Below are 19,949 nucleotides of genomic sequence, written 5' to 3'. Positions count from 1 at the left end.
AATATGGGAGCTTATAAATTTTTTTGAATAATTTGAAATATCTTAAAAGTTTTTAGAAAATATTTTTTGAATTTGACTAGCAAGTGTATTTGTGTGTGTGTGTGTGTATGTGTTTGGGGTTGATTGTGTGAAAGCAAAGTGTGTGTGTGTGTGTGTGTGTGTGTAAGAGAGATAAATAATATAGTCCTCATAATAACACAACATCATCAGGCAGGAAATACTCTTTACCTGACAAAGTGCCAGAGGACACAAAAGAAGCCATCATCCAAGTGCAAAATACAAGTCAAACAGCAGTACCACAAAAGCAATTACCCATTACTACGCGTGCATTCAACGCATACCCACGAGCAGGACAAAAATCGTGGGGCAAATTCCTGCTATAGACACCCAATATAAATAAATAGCCTATATACATCCAGTTCCTGCAATAATCCATTTAATATGGACTGCTCAATGTGGTTAGACAACTATAATATGTCAGCAATACGACAAAACAGAGCATCAGGCAATCCCTGAACATCTAACAAAACAACTCACTATGAGATCTACCAAAAACAATGAGAATTTTCTTTTTTCTTTCTTTTTTTTATAATCTCCCTTTGCTAAATATAAAAAAGTTCATGATTGTTATTAATGTATAGTTTGATTATGTTTTATGCAGAGACATGTCATTAAATATCTTAAAGTTGACTTATGACAATAATAAATTGTCAGATACTGTCTTCTTTAAGGAGATGCCACAATTGGGCTTTTTTGAATCCTAACCTAGCCCAAAATGGGAACTCCTTGAATTTGATGGGTGGGATGATGTTAATCCGCGGTATATTTATATAGTCTTAGACCCTTATAGGCTAGATGACAATCTCAAGCTCCTCTTAATCAAAGAGGCATTGGGATTACTAGATAGCTTTTACATTGTTTGTACATAAGCTATAAACATTCCATTTATTGGACTATTGCCTTTGAGATTGTAGAGAGAGTTCTAGAGAATAGTTGTTTTAACTTCAAAATGTTCTTAAAAAAGTTTAAATTTTTTATGATTTTGCCAATACATAAAATATAGAGAGACACTTTTATGTATCTCTATGATAGTTTAGAGAGATTTTTTGAGCCTTAAGATATTAATTTTAAATTTTAGCAAATGGAGATTCAGAATGATAACAACCACTCAAGAGATGTACTGGCTGTGAAGGATTCTTCCAATGAAGAAGTAGCTTTGTCTACTCCACCGGAGTTGATGAATGTTCGCGCTGCAAAACACCTTGCTAGGTCAAGGTCTACAAAATATTGTGGACATATGCAAGCGGTTTGAGAAAAATCAAGTTGCTTGCAAAAGGAGTACTTAGAAGCCCTTTGGGATGAGATCCGCGGAAGTGGCAGCCAAAGGGGAGATATGCTAAGAGACGAGTTGTCTCATCATCTCCACTGCGTCCTTGACAGTAATGGTCAGGCTAACCAACTAGACATGATTTCTTTCATGGAGAATATGCATGTCGAAATTGGGGAATGTCAAGGCGGATGTAATGGGCAATGTAAAGAACAAGTGGATTCTCTAAAAGAGCAAGTACGTACTTTAGGTGTAGAGGTATTGAGTCTTAAGATATCTATCAATCGACTCAATGCTATTATGAAAAAGATGAGTCGTATGTTAGAATCCCCCGCGGGTAGTTCCCTAGGGTTTTGGTGAGAATAATAATGTTTTTTCTCAAGGCACAAATTGTATTGCGACTTGCAGAATTGGCTCTCTCTTTTGGCTATGTGTATGAATTTTCCATTTTCTCAAATTCAATACTTCTCTCTTATTTTGTTCTCTCGTACTTTTTTATTGTGTCTCAACTTCTACTCTCTCTCTCTCTCTCTCTCTCTCTCTCTCTCTCTCTCTCTCTCTCTCTCTCTCTCTCTCTCTCTCTCTCTCTCTCTCTCTCTCTCTCTCTCTCTCTCTCTCTCTCTGTGATCGTATATGTTATTACCCTTTATCTTTGTAAGAGATAGATTGTATATGTTATTACTCACTTATTCATTTAGGAAATGGGTTGTATACGTTATACTCATGTATGTATTAAAAACTTCTCTAAGAACTACATTCTTATTAAGCTAAGTCTATTTGACATGTGTGATAATGGCTGTTGAAGTTGAATATTATGTTGGTGTTTGAAGTTAAGAATGTTTTAAAAGAAAGTTAGTATTCCCTATTTTGTGTTTTGAAGGAGATTTGAAGATGGTTAGGAGTTGTTTATACTTGAGTTTAAGCCAAGTTTGTTGGCTTCGAGTTTTGGATGCAACATGTGTGTCTTGCCGCCGTAACCGTTCAAGGACAAGGGCTTGCATTCGAAAATTGTTGGAATTAGGGTTAGGGTTTCAACAATGCACACACACAAGATAGAGAGGCTTGAGAGCACACAAACTCACTAGAATAGAATTAATAAATGTGTGCCAGATATAAAAGATAAGTACACACCCCAAAATGAGTAGATAAGAGGGTGTACATACGCACGGGGGAAAAAAACCTCCTAGTGGGAAAAAATGCCCCGACGGTCCTAAGTGTGTTCACACACATCACTACCATATAATGCTACAAATCCCCCCTGGAGTGATGATATGAACATGTACAGGGTATGGCCGATCAATCCTAAAAAGGCAATAAGCCCAAAGCTTTACGAAAAGCTTTGAACTTTTCACGAGGAAGAGCCTTCGTGAATAAATCTGCCATGTTGTCATGTGTAGGCACATAGATCAAGCTGATCTCTGTTGCATAGAGTCTTTCCTTGACATAGTGGTAATGCATCTCAATGTGCTTAGTGCAAGCATGAAACACTGGGTTCCTCGCAACTGCTAATGCGCTTTGGCTGTCAGTGAAAATGGTAGTACTAGACGAACACCCAAATTAGCCATAAGACATATGAGCCACACACACTCAACTGTAGCTGTAATAGATGCCCTGTACTCAGCTTCACAACTAGAAGTGGCCACTATAGGCTGCTTCTTGCTGAGCCATGATATACATGAATCATCAAGGCGAAAGCAAAACCCACTAGTGGAGATTAAACCTCTTCAATAGCTTCTGTATATATATAGAATACATCATAATAATGCCATCATTGCACTGCATAAACTGAATCCCCAAATAATAATGCAAGGGTCCCAAATCTGACATCTCAAACGATGACTGCAAATCAGCCTTAAAGGCTGAAATCTGATCTATATTGGGTCCCGTGAGCAACATGTCATCAACGTATAGAATGATGACAAAAAATGTGTCCTTACTCCTCTCTTCACATAGAGGGTACTCTCTGTTGGACTGTTGCAAAAATAATTTGCAACCAAGTATGCATGTATCTTCTCATACCATGCTCTAGGAGCCTGCTTAAGGCCATAAAGAGCCTTTTTTAACTTGTATATTTTAGACTCTTCCCCTTTCACATCAAAACCAGGAGGCTGCGATACATACACCTCCTCATGTAAATCACCATTCAAGAATGCAGTCTTAATGTCTAACTGATGTAAATTCCACCCATAATGTGCTGCCAAAGCAATGAGACACATAATGGTAGTCATACGAGATGTGGGTGCAAAGGTCTCATCATATAATCAATGCCCTTTTGCTGGGCATACCCCTTTGCAACAAGTATGGCCTTCTAAAAGTGATCAATGCTACCATCTACTTTGCGTTTTATCTTGTAAACCCACTTAGTACCAATGGCCTTCTTGCCACCCATGAAGTAGACATGTCAAATGCCAGGTGTCATTCTTGAGTATAAAGTTATACTCATCCTGCATAGCATGCATCCAATGATCATCATCATGTGCTTCCTCAAAGGAAACAGGTTCCTTCTCATTACATAAAGTAGAAATGAGAACATGATCCACATGAGAATAATCTACATGATGAGAACCTGCACGAGTTCTGCTAGGTAAAGGAGCTGCCAACTTGCTATCCCTCAATGTCTGCACAAGCCATTTTGGCATATGCCTAGATTCTTCTATGGTTACTCTCTCCTCATTCACTACATCCTCGATAAGGCAAAAGGCTAAATTTCAGCACTTGGTTGAGCATTCAATTGCTCTACATATGGATGCCCTCCATTAAACAAAGGTAGGAGCGAATTAAACATGTCTTGTGAGCATACATTCTATTGTTTTTTGCATGAAAACATGGGCTGAATTGAGTTTTTGACAAAAACAACCTCTCTACTTACCAAAATCCGCTTTGAGGCCGGATGGTAGAGTATATATTCCTTGCTTTCTGAACTGTATCCCACAAATATGCATTTAACTGCCTTATCCATCAAGCTTACTATGTTATTGCTCAGGCACAAGAGCATAAGCAAGATAACCAAAAACATGCAAATGAGCCACAGAAGGCTTCCTGCCATGCCAAGCTTCATAAGGAGTTTTAGACACTGTAAGGCCTTAGTAGGGCATTTGTTCAACACATAGTTTGCGCACATAGTTGCCTCTAACCAAAAACCATGAGGTAAATCTTGGGCTTTCACCATACATCGTGCCATCTCCATGAGAGACCTATTCTTCCTCTCAGCCACACCATTTTGTTGAGATGTATATGGCAATGTACATTGATGCCTTATGCCTTTTTCAGCCATATATGCATGAAATTCCTTGGACATATACTCCTCCCCTCGATCTGAACGAAGGGTGCCAACTTTACATTCACATGCATTTTCAGCCATGGATACGAAGTGCTTAAAGCACATAAAAACCTCTAACTTCTCCTTTAATGGATACAACCAGATATATCTAGAGTAATCGTCAACAATAAAAGTGACGAAGTAGAGATATCCCCCAATAGATGGTGTCCTCATAGGACCACATACATCACTATGTATAAGCTGTAATTTCTTAACAGCTCTCATAGGTCCATCCTTTGGAAATGATGCCCGATGCATTTTACCAAGAATACACCCCTCACATACATGTCTAGTAGGGGTCTCAAGAGTTGGCAACTCAGACACCAGATCATGCCTTTGAAGGCGTAACAAACTGCCATAATTCAGATGGCCAAATCGTGCATGCCATAATTTTTGCATCACTCATAGCACTAGTCGTAAAGACTGAGCAAGCATCATGCTGCAACTTCTCAAATACATCCATCTTATATAGGCCATGAAACAAGGTACCTGAGGCAATGATAGAATAACCATCATTTCTATCCTGAACTGTACATCTGTCATCCACAAATTTCACCATCAAGTCTAATAAGGCTAAGGCTGAAACTGACAGCAACAAGTTCTTCTTAATGCCTGGCGCATATAAAACTTTCGAAAGAGTAAATACGTCCCCATTTGCAATAGTGAGCACAACTCTACCAACTCCTTTGACAGGATATGAGGAACCATTTGCACATGTGACAGCTCCTGCACTTGGGACAGATTCTAAAGATGAGAACAAACCTTTTTGTGAAGTAATGTGCTTACTAGCACCACTCTCAAAGTACCAAGCATCCGATTCTGCCACCCACTGACATGCATACATCATGAACAGAAGGGTCATAATTGCAATGTACAGTCCATGCCCAATCATCTTGAGCAAAACTTGCAGATTCCTTCTTCTCTGCACTTGCTGCTACTGCAGATGCATCAGCTACAACCATGCCTGATTCTTTCTTTTTCTCCTTCTCTAGCCTTTTCTTGCACTCATGTATGTAGTGCCCTAGTTTCCTGCAATAGTGAGGCTCACCCTTCTTTTTAGGCTTATCACCTTCTTTCTCTGCATCCTTACCTGAGGATTCTGATTTTGGCTTATAGCCACCATGCAAAGAAGCTTTACCTTTGTCTTTTTGATTGGCAACAAAAGCTTGGTCACCAACTCGCATATTAGATCTATTTTGCCTAGACTGCTCTTCTTGCAAGAGTACTAAAATTGGCTCATCAAATGTAAGGGCATTTGGATTTCCCTTCATCATGAGTCTAAGGGTAGAGGCAAAACTCTGATAAGAATCCGACAATGCATTGAGAAGTGTGGGCACCAATGTACTATCAGGATATATCTCATACACACTAGCAAGCTGCTCCTTAAAATCTTTGATCTTGGTCAAGAAGCTATCCATTGAGTCTCCCTCATTCATGTGCTCAGACTCCAATTGTTTGTGCAGATATGCAACACGTGCTTCATTGCGCACATGGTATAATGCAGCAAGTGTATCCCATGCCTGTTTTGAAGTCTTGCATGACCGAATATGAGGAATAATGCTTCGCTTCATAGAAAGTGCAAGCAATGCATGTGCCTGTGCATCTCTTCCATCCCATCTCGTTTCAGCAGCAGTGGGAGGTACTGGTGGTGCATGTGGCGGAGCCACATCTGTATCCGATTCTACTTCAAATGTACCTGCAATACCTGGTTGCACTGGTAGTTGTGAAATAGCAACCAGTACATGCTCATCATATAGGACCACAATGGGTAGTTAGTCCCATCAAGTTTGTCCTCAGCAAGCAGACAACATGTTGAATACATCACTACTGCTAGAATCTTTCAACACACTGCAAGTACTCAGTATTCACTGGATGGTTGCCAACTGACTAAATCACCTGCTGCAAAGTGTATGAAAAATAACACAGAGTAAAGAATAGAGTGTTACTGGCAAAAGTATGATGGTCGATGTTGTTGAAGACACTGTAGATGCTGCTGCGCACCAAATCTTTACCGCTACACAGTCCAAACACCCAAAATCGAGTAGAATCAATCCAAAATGACGCCTCTCTAGAATGTCTACAGAAACCTTGTGGTGCCCAAAACGTGTCCGAATCGCATCGCAGACCCCGAAAATGCTGTATACTTTGTATATAGCATACTACAGTATACACCTTCTTCTCCTAAGAGGGTATCTCAATTGGAGACAGAAAAATAGGGTTGTACGAGGGAGGCAGACTACTAGATCAAGTGTCAAGGAAGCTAGCTCTGATACCAATTGTTGAAATTAGGGTTAGGGTTTCAACAATGCACACACATAAGATAGAGAAGCTTGAGAGCACACAAACTCACTAGAATAGAATCAACAAATGTGTGCCAGATACAAAAGATAAGTACACACCCCAAAATGAGTAGATAAGAGAGTGTACATACGCATAGGGGAAAAAACCTCCTAGTGAGGGAAAAAATACCTTGGCGGTCCTCAGTGTGTTCACACACATCACTACCATATAATGCTACAAAAATAAAATGTTGCTAATTTAATGAATTATGTTAATGAAAATGAAGTAGGAACATTTGGAAGGGTTGAAAATGGAGAGGAACATAGAGGAATCCATGGTGGAATCCACTTACTCACAAGAAACAAAGCAATTGCCAATGCTATGGTACTTCAAGAACCTATCAATGAACGTCAAAATGCACAACCACAGAGAGATATAGAGCAAGGCTCTTTTTCATTTTGATTTAAATGAGCCTCCCGTGGATGTAATTTCCATTCTATTTGTTGTGTCGTTGGTGATGTGAAAGATATTAAATCCGAATGTCACTATATAAGGCATGCGTTTTCATTTCCTCGGAATGTTAAGCACCCAGCAACCATGGTGGTGTATTCCGGAGATTGCACTCTTCACTCATTTTAGGAGCCCTTACTTATAAGTGCCATTTTTGTAATGCACTAATTTGGAAATGTGAGGCATCAAGAAAGTTAAAACAATATATAGGCAAACACTGTTATGGAAGCGGGAATGTCTCTTTGCTACCTTTGGAAAACTCACCTTCTGCATTGGCTGAGTTGCTGCTTGGTAATGATAACACAAGTAAGGAATATAAAAAGAATATTCGCTCTTACAATAATGCCTTGGCATTTGTTTCACTTGGTGGTACTCACTTGGATAATCAGTTCACTAGGAGGGGAGGAGTATTTAATTTCCGAATCCATTGTACTACCTATCATTGTGTTGGTTCTGTAATACCTGATGAAACATGAGATGCGGCTCCTCGATTTGCCCAACTATATGTGTATGATACAGAGAATGAATTAGAGAATAGACTTCATGGGATGCCTTCTTTAAATCATAATGTACTTGAGAGGTTGCAAACAATGATGTATGGATATAATCCGTATGCCTGTGCTCTTTGTACAATGAGAGAAATGTTGTAGTCAAGTCCACATGCAAATTTGAGAATGGTCATCACTGAATCGCGAGGGGATGATTTACATGTGGGGCATAGAGATATTCAAATAGTGTCACGCACAGGTGCTATAAAAAAAATATCGAACTTGCACCATTCATATATGCCTCTATTATATGTTCTTGTATTTCCTCGAGGCGAGGATGGTTGACATGTTGGAATTCCACTCAATGGTAGGAATAGACAAGGTTCAAATGAGGAGACAAAGACCGTAACTCAACGGCAATATTATGCATATAGACTACAAATAAGGGAAGATACAAATGCCTACCTTCTGCGCGATGATCGGCTATTGCAACAATACATCGTTGATGCATATAGTAGCATGGAAGAATCTAGATTAGTATGGATACGTAATAATCAGAAAGCATTGCATGCTGAAGTATACCAAGGTCTTGCAGATATGGTTAATTCAAGTGATGGGGTCAATAGAGTCTCTAGGGGCATTGCTGGGCACAGGGTAGTTCTACCATCTTCATATACCGAGGGGCCTAGATATATGCACCAATTGTACCAAGATTCAATGGAAATTATTAGAAACATGGGTAAACCTGACCTGTTTATTACCTTCACTTGCAATCCTAAGTGGGATGAAATAACCAATGCCTTACTACCTGGTCAGGTTCCCTAAGATCGACCTGACTTGACAGCTCAGGTCTTTTATGAGAAACACAAGGACATGATGCACTTATTGGTGAAAAAAACAATATTTGGAAAGGTGTTGGGATTTGTGTATGTTATTGAATTTCAAAAAAGAGGCTTGCCACATGCACATATATTATTGACATTAGAAAGTGGAAGTAAACCAATGGAGATTGCACACTATGGTATGTTGGAATGTGCTGAACTTCTTGATAAGGTTATGTTTCCTTGGTTGCACACCATAATTAGTCATTGTAACATCCATGGACCATGTGGGAAACTAAATATGCACTCTCCTTGCATGGAGGTGCAAACATCGGTACCCTCGGAATTTTTGCAAGACTACTAGCATTGATGTCAATGGATATCCAACTTACATGCGGAGAGACGATGGTAGTTTCATACAGGTAAAGGATTAAAGGGTGGATAGTCGATGGGTTGTTCCATATAACCCTTTTCTGTCTATGAGATATAAAGCCCATATTAACATTGAAGTATGCTCTATTATTACTTCCATAAAGTATTTGTATAAGTATGTATACAAAGGACGTGATAGAGCTACTATAGAGTTGCAAGACTCACACGGGGTTATTGATGAGGTTAGTCAATATTTGGATGCGCGGTACGTGTCTACGTTAGAGGCATGCTGGCGCATATACTAATATGATTTGTATGATGAAAAGCCTCATATACAAAGGTTGCATGTCCATCTCCCAATGCAGAACAATGTGATATTCAATGATTAGTATGATTTGCGTGATGTGATTAGTTGTGACAGAAACCAAAGAACATCTTTGACTGAATGGTTCAAAGCTAATCAATTGTATACGGATGCAAATAGCCTGCTATATGATGATTTCCCTTGCAAGTGGGTGTGGAATTCAGCTTTGCGCTCATGGACTAAAAGGAAAAGGGAAAATGTGACCGAAAATATGTATAATGTTACTCCGAGTGCAGGTGAGCAACATTACTTACGCATGTTACTTACTGTGTGCAAAGGTTGTAAATTTTTGAGGATTTACGAACAGTAAATGGACATTTGTATCCCTATTTTAAGGCTGCATGTGAAGCCAGAGGAATGTTAGAGAGCGATGATGAGTGGTATATGTGTCTCCAAGAAGCTGCATTTCAGAAAACAGGATTCCAGCTACGTCAATTGTTTATATCCCCTGGACACCTTTGGAATAAATTCTCCACTGAGCTTTCAGATGATTTTTTCCATACCTTGCACATCAGAGAGGGTGTACAGATGTTGGAGTTTGTCATTCTATAGCAAAGAATCAAGCTCTGTTGCAAATGTAAGACCTCTTACAACAGTATGGAAAGCGGTTGCATGATTTTGAAGGGTTGCCTGTTCCCAATAGATCGTGTTGCTAGTGTGAACAATGGTTTGCTGATGGAAGAGATGTTGTTTAATTCTGTTCAGCAGGCTGATTTATCCGTTTCCATGGAAAGGAGTCTAAATAGTTGTCAATCAAGCGTATTTGACACTATCCTTGAGGCTGTTTCTTTCAACCAGGGTGGTGTTTTGTTCCTTGATGGTCCAGGTGGATCAGGCAAAACCTATCTTTATAATGCCTTGCTGTCATGATTACATGGAGAGAATCAAGTTGCATTGGCATGTGCATCATCTGGAATAGCTGCATTGTTGCTTTCAAATGGTTGTACACAGCGCACTCACGTTTTAAAATTCCATTGGTGCTCAATGCTTCTAGCACATGTAGAATTAAAGCTAACAGCCCATTAGCGGAGGTGTTGAAGCTTGCAAGGTTAATTATTTGGGATAAGGCTCCAATGATGCATAGGTACACATATGAAGCACTGGACATGAAATTGAAAGACATTATGCAGAGTGATTCAGTGTTTGGTGGGAAAGTTATGCTCTTTGGTGGTGACTTCAGGCAAATCTTACCGGTTGTGCCAAAGGGATCACGTGAGGACATTGTTGATGCAACGTTATGCCGGTCACATATTTGGAGATATGTGAAAGTTCTAAAGCTCACCCAAAACATGCGGGTTAGACACAGTTCTTATAATTGTACGTAACAAGAATTTGTCAAATGGACAATACAAATTGGAGACAGCTCTATAGGCCATCCAAACAATGAAGGTAGAGTGGTAATACCACCACGAATGTTGATCCATGGGAACTTCATTTTGAGTTTGGTAGAATGGGTATACAAAGATCTTTAGAGGGTGGAGGAATATGGATGCTTCTTTAAAGACTGTGCTATACTTGCACCACAAAATCTAGAGGTTGATGAGGTTAATAAACTAGCCTTGAGCGCATTGCCCGGTCTTGAAAGAGAATACCTCAGTGCTGATTTGGTTGCTTCTTTTGAGAATGATGCAATATTGTCCCAAATTGAGTACTTTAATAGTTTGAACTTGGGTGGTGGTTACCCTCCTCATCACTTGATTCTAAAGATCAATGCTTCTATCATGCTGCTCCGTAATTTGGATCCTCGGTGGGGACTTTGTAATGGTACTAGATTGATATATAAGTAATTTTACTCAAAGGTGAGATAGAAGTAGAAATTGTTACAGGTACCAACATTAGAGACATGGTCTTTATTCCCAGGATAACATTCATACCTACTATGCTGTAATTGCCTTTTAACATGAGAAGGAGACAATTTCCTGAAAGGTTAGCCTTTGGTATGTCAATAAATAAGTCCCAAACAAGGACAAACATTGAGTATATTGGGACTTTACTTGGCCACACAAGTATTCACACATGGACAGTTATATATTGCTATGTCACGTGTTAGATCATCTGCAGTGAAAGTGTGTGTAAATCATTATGTGGAACGGGAAAGCAGCATAGAAGGTTGATGAATCGAAGTCTTCACAACTAATGTTGTCTACAAGGACATTTTCCAAATGGCATAAATCAGGATGTAAATTTAATCTATGCCCAAAAAATAGAAGCAAGCTATTGATATAGTAGCTTATAAACGCTGGAGACTACAATCATAGATATATCCGTATCAATGAAAAAAATGTTTCCAATGATGTAACATTTGTAATATATGTTGTATTTCTGTGCAATCTTTCACATTGATGCTTCTCTCTTTGGTATTGTTGAATTCATGTGTATAAATCTACTTGCATTTAGCTAAAGATACCATGTAGATTCACAAAAGAGAGTGCCTTGTCATTGCTCAAGAGGTGGTTCTAATTGTTGAGATGGTGGATGGGTGTTAGTGAGTTCCTATTTGTTATTTTTGGACATTTGGATAAGCAAACATTTACTTTTGACTTGCTTTTATTTATTTTTCTTGCTTGGCACAAAATACTAAACATATATATATATATATATATATATATAGAGAGAGAGAGAGAGAGAGAGAGAGAGAGAGAGAGAGAGACTTAAAAGTGTGATGTAAATTATTGGTGTTGTGAGTGTTATATTTGATATCAGGGGTATATTTCTTAGTATGGAGGTGGCAAGGAGATCATTTTCATTTGTTTATGGTGATGGCCAAGATATTGAAGGTAATTATTTTAGAGATTGCTATAATTCAAGTATTTTTGTTTTCCATAATCTATGTAATATTCATGGCTTTATTATAGATCCTCCATTTTGGGAAGGACAAGTAACATCATCTCTAATTATCGAACTGTTAGAGAGCACCGATGTTTTACGGTATATATAGAAACCTATTTTTTATGTAGGCTTTACGTTTTGTTTAATGAATTATATTGCTATTGATACATTCTTTTCGCAACAACAGGGAATATCTTTCTTTTTTAGAATCCAAATTATTGTTGGGTGTGTATGGTTGAGACCCTTAACAACGAGAGCTTTGGACTACTTGGAATTTACAGTCTGAGATTACAAAAGATCGCGGATCAACTTCAAGTACATGTAATGTTTGTGGACTATGAAAAGCCTGATAGGTTAGATTTTCGAGTCATAGGCACTGGACAATACATAATTTTTCAGTTTGCTGTCTACAAGCCTGTTCAAACCCCATTTGCCTCAAATATTGATCCACTAAATGAGTTCTATAAGGTTTTGTTGTTTTTTTTCTTTTTTTCAACGAAAAGTTTATCTTGCACTGCCTAATGTTTTCTTGCCAGATGGAGGCGAGGAGTATAGGCTTCCAAGGAGAGATAATTCAGCTGTACGAAGATTGTTTTAAAGCTTTGTTCAGGTGTGTTTAGATTGTCAACATTATTTTGGGTTGAAATGCTGGCTGTTTATTTACGTCAAGTTTGGTGCTTTATTTAATGAGATTAAGTGCTTTAGGAGTATATATATGGTAAGCATGGTGTGTTTATATATAGGTTGGCAAGTTAGGGACTATGGGGCTTCAAATATACGGCTTATCCCTACTTACCCTTCGAAGATAAGCGATTCTTTTTTTTTTTCCCAATTGTTTGGAATTAGAAAGTAAGAAAAAAACACATTCGTGCGTGCCATCGCTTTTGCAATGAGGGCTTGAACCCGTGATCTTGGGACTCTAGAGCAACACCTCTCTCTACTGCACTGATTTGTGATTGACAAATAAGAATACTCTTGCCCGTCAGGGACGGGTCAAGCCACTAGTATGTGAAGCTTGAAAACTTTTTAAAAAGAATTGAAAGCTTTGGCATTCTCGTTGCTTGGTCAAATATGGTACATTTCCCATGGATGTTTCCAAATTGCCAATCATAGAAAGGGCTTCTTATCTTATATGCTTAAAAAGAATTGAAAGCTTTGGAAACATCCAAGGGAAATGTGGCCATATTATTATTTGAATCAGAGAAAGGGCTTCTTTAAAGCTGAAGGCGCGTCATCCTTTAGACTGTAGAGAGAGAACGTGCCGTCATCATCCCCAGCACTAGCCAGCTCGCAAGGGCCATTCTCCTTTTCCCTTACGTGGGAATACCAACTTCAACAGATCTCTCTCTCTCAATCAACCGGGCTCTCAGAAACACCGGCAACAACCAACAAAAGGGGCGAGATGGCAACCAAGGTTTACATTGTGTAAGAATCTATCAAAATGCAAGATCTGATCTCTTGGCCTCTCATGTATGCTCTCTTTGTGTACCTTACCAATGCCCTGTATGCATGTGTGCTTGTGTGTGTGTGTGGGCGCGCGCGCTATATGGAGAGCAGCTATTATTCCATGTATGGGCACGTGGAAAGCCTAGCTCAAGAGATCAAGAAGGGAGCAGACGCCGTGGAAGGAGTCGAGGCCACTCTATGGCAGGTATGCTTATCTCATTGATCTGGGTTTTCTTAACCATTTTTGAATCTACACTGGGCAAACTATTTTGCAAATAAAATAAAGCTGAACACCTTGGCTTAAGAAGCTGTTCTTTAGGGGGTCGTTTCAGGTCCCGTGATCTGTGTTCAAGTAATCTTTTGCCTTGGCTCTCTGTGTCTGTGCGGACTCACATCCTTCCACAAGGTGGCCTACATGTCAGTAGGAAACAAGCAGATTGCAAAGTTTGAGTGCTCTGAAACTTGTGCTAATAGTTAGCTGCTGGCATGATTATAGCTTTGGTTTTGAGGACTCTTTATAACTCACAGAGGATCTAGTTTAGCTAGCAGAAAAGTAGGGAGGCAGGGGAGAGCTTGAGGTGAGACAGCAGCTGTGAGAAGGCTACCTATTTCATGGGTGTTTATTTTCAGCAAATGCGTGTGATTATCATGATCCCTTTCACCAACCCCATAAACAGAGGGCAGCTGCTGCCTTCACCTCATCTCATTCGTGGAAAAAGCCCCTTTGAGAGAACCATGAGGTATGTTACCAACAAGAGGAGTTCCGTGGAGCCTGAGCTTCTATTTTTCAGATGAACATGTTGATGAGTGGGCCATTGCTCTGTTCAGTGGGAACCACCCCTTAATACTTTGTTTAGAGGAGGAAAGTCTGCTTATTGGCTAAGATTTTAGAACAATCATGAAAATCACCCACATATGAATTAAAAGTATCCATTAGTTGTGATAGAGATGCGATGCAAGTGCATAATACACCACACTAGGATCAAGGATCTAGCTCTTTGGACAAGGGCACGCGGCACGTGAGCACGGCCATGTGGAATGCTATTGTGGACGGGCATCTGAAGACAAGGAGACAATCACGAGAAGAGTGTCTGGTCAAATGAGCGAAGGCTGGATGTGAAGAGAATGTGTGCAAACTGTTCGGTCAAATAGACAAGGCCGCGCAATGTGTGAGGTGAACATGGTCAAGTGTGAACCAAATACCAAAGAGTGGACCAAAGTGTGAATGGTCCTTCTTTGTTAATTGGTTATTAATATATCATCAACTATGGATTAATGAGAAGTACCGATTGGAAAACGCACCTAGAGGCCATTGAGCAGATTGAATAGATCGCGTGCAATCTCACTTTGTAGATTTTACTGACTTCATGAACGGAGATTTTCCATGACAATGGTGCATTGCATATACGTGTGCATGCCTAGAAATTGTTTTCGTGTGAACTGTTTTATTGCATGCAAGATCGGTATGTGTAGTTTATGGGCAGGGACGTCGTCCCATGAACGGCGTGCATGAATCTGCATTCTGATCTTGCTTGTGGGCTGTAGACAGGTGGGAAGCGCGTCTCTAAACTCTTTGGTTATGCATACAAGAATTATGGCTTATTTTTCTATTTGGCAGTTTCATACTTCATTAAAGTGTGGGCAAACAAGTTATAAGTCACTTTGTTCACACTTTATTAAAGTGTGGAGAGACAATTTATTAGAGAGTTTGTGACTCCAATCGGTAAGGCGAGAACATGCGCCCCTTGTTAATGGATGTGGGCATGGACACTTGTGTGGGCAGCTTGGGCACCCTCCCCACTTATTGGAGAGATGTGGCGACTTGAGAGGTGGTCCAATGAGGTTTCTCTTGCCTGTAAAATCCTATAAGTCTATCCTCTCTCTCTAATATTAGATGGGTGTCTACTTGAAACCCTAATTTTTGCAAAAACCCTAACTTTGTAACAACCGCAATTTTTAGACTTTTCGTAACAAAAAGAGGTTAGTCAACCTCTAAGTAGCTTTTGCAACCCTATTTAAGTGTAAACCTAATTTATTCAACCTCTTAGTAGCTTTTTGCAACTGTAACTTAGATGAAGCCCTAATTCAATTGAAACCCCAATTTATTGATGTACCCATTGTACCAGTTGTCACATCATCATTGGTACTTGCTGGTCATATTATCCCTATCATACCGTTGCCCACATGGCTGTACAATCTGTCATTGCTTGAGTGCTCGGGAATCATACATCTTTTGGAAATATTCTCTCATGGGAGCACGTTGCACTCGACCACCCTCGAGCTCTAGTAGGGACCGCAAACACCTACCTTGGTCTCTCATTGTATTGTAATTTGTCTTAGTATCCCGCAAGGTCTCAAGCTACATTATCCCCGCATGGTAAACATTGTGAGAAGTTTGACATGCAATGCAGTGCGAGGAACTACTGCGGTCGAGGAGGACCTCTTCATGCATAGCTCCCACTGGCATTGCAAAGAACTTCCCTTGCAAGCGGTTATTTCCAAGTAGAGAGGTCAAGGACACCATTGATGAAACAATGGAAGTCTTCTAGGTGGAAGTAAAGTCATCACCGAGTGTATGCCTGATCCTTGTTGATGTTATCGACTATATGGTTGTTGGCATCATACTTGTATGCACGGACCGCCACTTGTTGACATCATACCTGTATGGCTTGTCGCCCGCTGACGTCACTGCGTGTACGATTGTAAACGACTAGCGCCACCTCATTTCTGCGATTATTTGTACACATATATCTTCAATCGTCAACTATTGCACGGACAGAAACTTGCTAACGTCATCATTGAATAGTGGATGTGCTGATGTCATCATTGCTGTACAGCTGCCGTATCATTGTTGTATGGATTGTTTGTTGATGTACTGTTGTACAGATAGTCTTGTGGATATCATATTGATACAGAAAAGCCTCTACTACTCTCATAGTTGCTGTAGAGGCATCTTCTTGTTTTTGGAGAAATTGTAGAAAGTATCAAAAATAGTGATCTTGTGAAGATAAGCTTCCCCAGATTGCCCTAGCACTTTTGTGTGTTTTACTCCATTTTATGCCACTCTTTATCCAGATATTTATTTGATGTAATTCGGGATTTTTCCCATATTTTTCAGCTATTTTATAGCTTAGTTTTAGGCTTTTTTAAAGGCATTTTACCATTTGTCCATATTAGTAGTTTTTTTTTGCTACAGCCGACTGGCTCTACAGATATGTATATAAGCATGGACATTGTTCATTCATAATCAATCAGTACTTTTTGGTTTTTGGCTCAAGTGTTGGATCTCTCTTGGCTGTCTACTCTTTCTTGTGTGATCTCTATTTGCTTTTGCTTTAGATTCATTGGAATGTATACGAAACCACCGAGGGCGCAAAGGAGAAAAAACGTAGGCTGAAAACTCTTCTTGCTGATCTGTGGAAGCACAAGATCTCTGATACCATGTGCGAATGAATGAACAATGTCCATGCTTATATACATATCTGGAGAGTGAGTCGACTATAGCAAAAAGGCTACTAATATGGACAAATCGTAAAATGCCTAAAAAAGCCTAAAACAGCTTTAAAATTCCTAATTACATCATATAAATATCTGGATAAAGTGGCATAAATGGATGAAAGTGGACCTCAATATGTTTGGTCTTGCCTTGGAAGGATGAAGTTTGAGTCAACACCAAGGCACTCTGGTTGTCCGTTAAGAATAGAGATTGGAGAATTCAAGAGTACATTAAGATTGCTCAACATCTGGAACAACCATAACAGGTCACATCAAGTATCCAGATAAACACGGTAGTTAGCCTCAATAGAAGATAATGAAATTGTATTCTGCTGATTGGATCTCTAGAAAATAAGACCGGAACCAAGAGTGAAGCAATTAAAAGAGAGACTATAGTCCAAGGTACCAAGGTACCGGATAAGTATCAGAAAACCCTCAGAGTGGCATGCCAATGAGAATGTCAAGGAGTGGAAGAAAACTTACTCATAACACTGACATTGTAAGAAATGTTGGGCCTGGTGCAACTCAAATAATTAAGAGAACCAACAAGCCTCCGGTACTGTGTATTGTCCCTTTTACTGTATCATTGTACTCATCAAGGCGAGGTTACAAGAATGATGAAGTTGATGTAATCTCCGTGCTTGTGTTAAAGATTGTGCTGAAGAATCAACAAGCTAATGACAGGAGGAGGAGGAGGAGGAGCAGCAGCAGCATAGTTACGAGGCACGCCTCTAACCGTTAGAGGCGTTCGAGGCATAGAAGTCTTTCGAGGCGTTCGAGGTGGCTGGGCATAGTTGAATTTTTTTTTGACTGTTTTTGTTTGTTTGAGTCCCTAGATGGGGGCTATAAGGGCCCACTAAGCTCTCAAGACTCATACACTCTCTCTACCCGTTTTCGTCCGTTTTTAAAGAGTCTCTAGACGGGGGCTATAAGGGCCCCTCTAAGCTCTCAAGACTCACACTTTCTCTCTCTCTCTCGTCTCTCACTCTCTCATAGACACACTCTCTCTCCCTTAAGGCTTAAACCTTGCTCAAGGCAGCCCCTCTCTCACACTCACTCTCTCCCTCTCGCATACACACCCAGGTGACACCCTCTCTCTCATAGACACACTCTCTCTCCCTTAAGCCTTAAACCTTGCTCAAGGCAGCCCCTCTCTCACACACTCTCTCTCTCTCACACACACTCTCCCCCTCTCGCATACACACCCAGGTGACACCCTCTCTCCCTCGGGCCTCCCCCAAGGCTCTCTCTCTCTCTCTCTCTCTCTCTCTCTCTCTATATATATATATATATATATATATATATATATATATATATATATATATATATATATATATATATATATAACAGACGCCTCTAATGTCTCTAAAAAATACGAGTCTTTCGAGGCGCGTACCATACCCACCTCGTACCAAATGTCTCTGACGCCTCTAACAACCCTGAGGAGGAGAAGAAGTTGGAGAAGGAGGAAGTGGGGCTGGAGGGGCAGGGGGTAAATAAGTTGATGGTGGAGAAGCTGGTAGTGGAGTTGGGGTGGCCGAGGAAGGAGGAGGGACCTCGATAGTAAGCTCGGGATGAGAGCGAGAATCATCTGATGAGGGTTCAACAAAGTGAACATTGTGAGAAATCACCAAGGATCTCGACTCTAGATCCAATAATTTGCAAGCTTTGGAATGAGAGCTATATCCAAGGAATTTGCACTTCGTGGAATTGGGATCAAATTTAGATCTGTTAGAATCAGGGATATGACAGGGTATCCATACCCGAGAAAGTAGAGAGGGTAGTGGTCAAGAGAGCGATGGAGTTTTGCAAAGCTTGCATCTGGGCTGCGATTTGTGCCTGACGTTCCGACAAAGAAGCTTCGAGAGCTACTTTGAACTCTTGGAAATCTGATTTTGACACAAAATCGTCAAAAAGATCGGCATCGGTACCTTTCGTAGCCGGCAAGCCTTCGCGTTCCACAAGGGGCTTCAACTCTGATTCTTGGGTCGACATCGTGAGGAGGGTACGTGGAGAGAAAATTCGATCTTTGCACAACAAAAGTTGCGAGTGAACTTGAGAGCTTGAGAGCTTGAAAACGTGAGAGATGTGTGGTAATAAGCCCACTTAAGGGGTTTATAAAGGTTTCTACAAAAACTAAAAGCCCCCCAAAAGCTATGTTTGGCTTTTGCTTTTGTGTGTTTTATATATATATATATATATATATATTCTAGTTTCTTAAAAAAAAATAAAACACCTTGAAACCTTAGGGGAGGGGTTTTGAAACTTAAAAAAAAAAAAAAAAAAAACGAAAGCTCAAAAAAACGTGGGCTTTCCTTGTTTTTTTTTTCCCTCCTGGATTAACCGTCGGCGTGCTGGTTGCTTCTGTCGGTGCTTTTGCGCCAACCTGCGCCTGCGCCAGCCTCGCATAGGCCTGGCCACAAGGTTGTGTGGGCCTGGGCGCCCGCCTAGCCTGGGCGTTGCCCGGACTGGCTACGCAGGCCTAGCCGCTTGGCTTGGCAGGCCTGGCCGCCTGGCTACGTAGGCCTAGGCGCCTGCCAGCCGACTGGCCCTGGCCGCCCATGCACTTGCGTTCTCAACCACCCGCAGCATCAAACTGCACCCGGCCAACCGCACGTGACCAGCAGCACTCGGCCAGCATGCCCACTCGCCAATGTGTCCACCTTCGCACACGCGTGCTCTCTCTCTCACTCGTTCA

The 19,949-nt window shown here is 40.4% G+C and overlaps 1 protein-coding gene across 2 annotated transcripts in view; it reads left to right on the top strand.

Annotated features, from left to right (window-relative positions):
- Nucleotides 1-13,480: 13,480 nt before the first annotated feature.
- Nucleotides 13,481-19,949, top strand: part of LOC147628831 (putative NAD(P)H dehydrogenase (quinone) FQR1-like 1) — a 28,133-nt gene continuing 21,664 nt past the window's right edge. Inside the window, exons 1-2 of one of the 2 annotated variants that reach the window (XM_086811992.1) lie at nucleotides 13,481-13,735; nucleotides 13,868-13,961. In XM_086811992.1, coding sequence (XP_086668118.1) covers nucleotides 13,713-13,735; nucleotides 13,868-13,961 — 117 coding nt within the window. In that variant the 5' untranslated portion in view covers nucleotides 13,481-13,712. The remainder of the gene's footprint in view (nucleotides 13,736-13,867; nucleotides 13,962-19,949) is intronic. The other variant, XM_086811991.1, reaches the window with a different exon arrangement.

This window comes from Cibotium barometz, chromosome 18 (assembly GCF_041138505.1).
Source record: "Cibotium barometz isolate CiBa-2024 chromosome 18, ASM4113850v1, whole genome shotgun sequence".
Lineage (NCBI taxonomy): Eukaryota > Viridiplantae > Streptophyta > Polypodiopsida > Cyatheales > Cibotiaceae > Cibotium > Cibotium barometz.
This window is presented reverse-complemented; position numbering and strand designations above follow the sequence as displayed.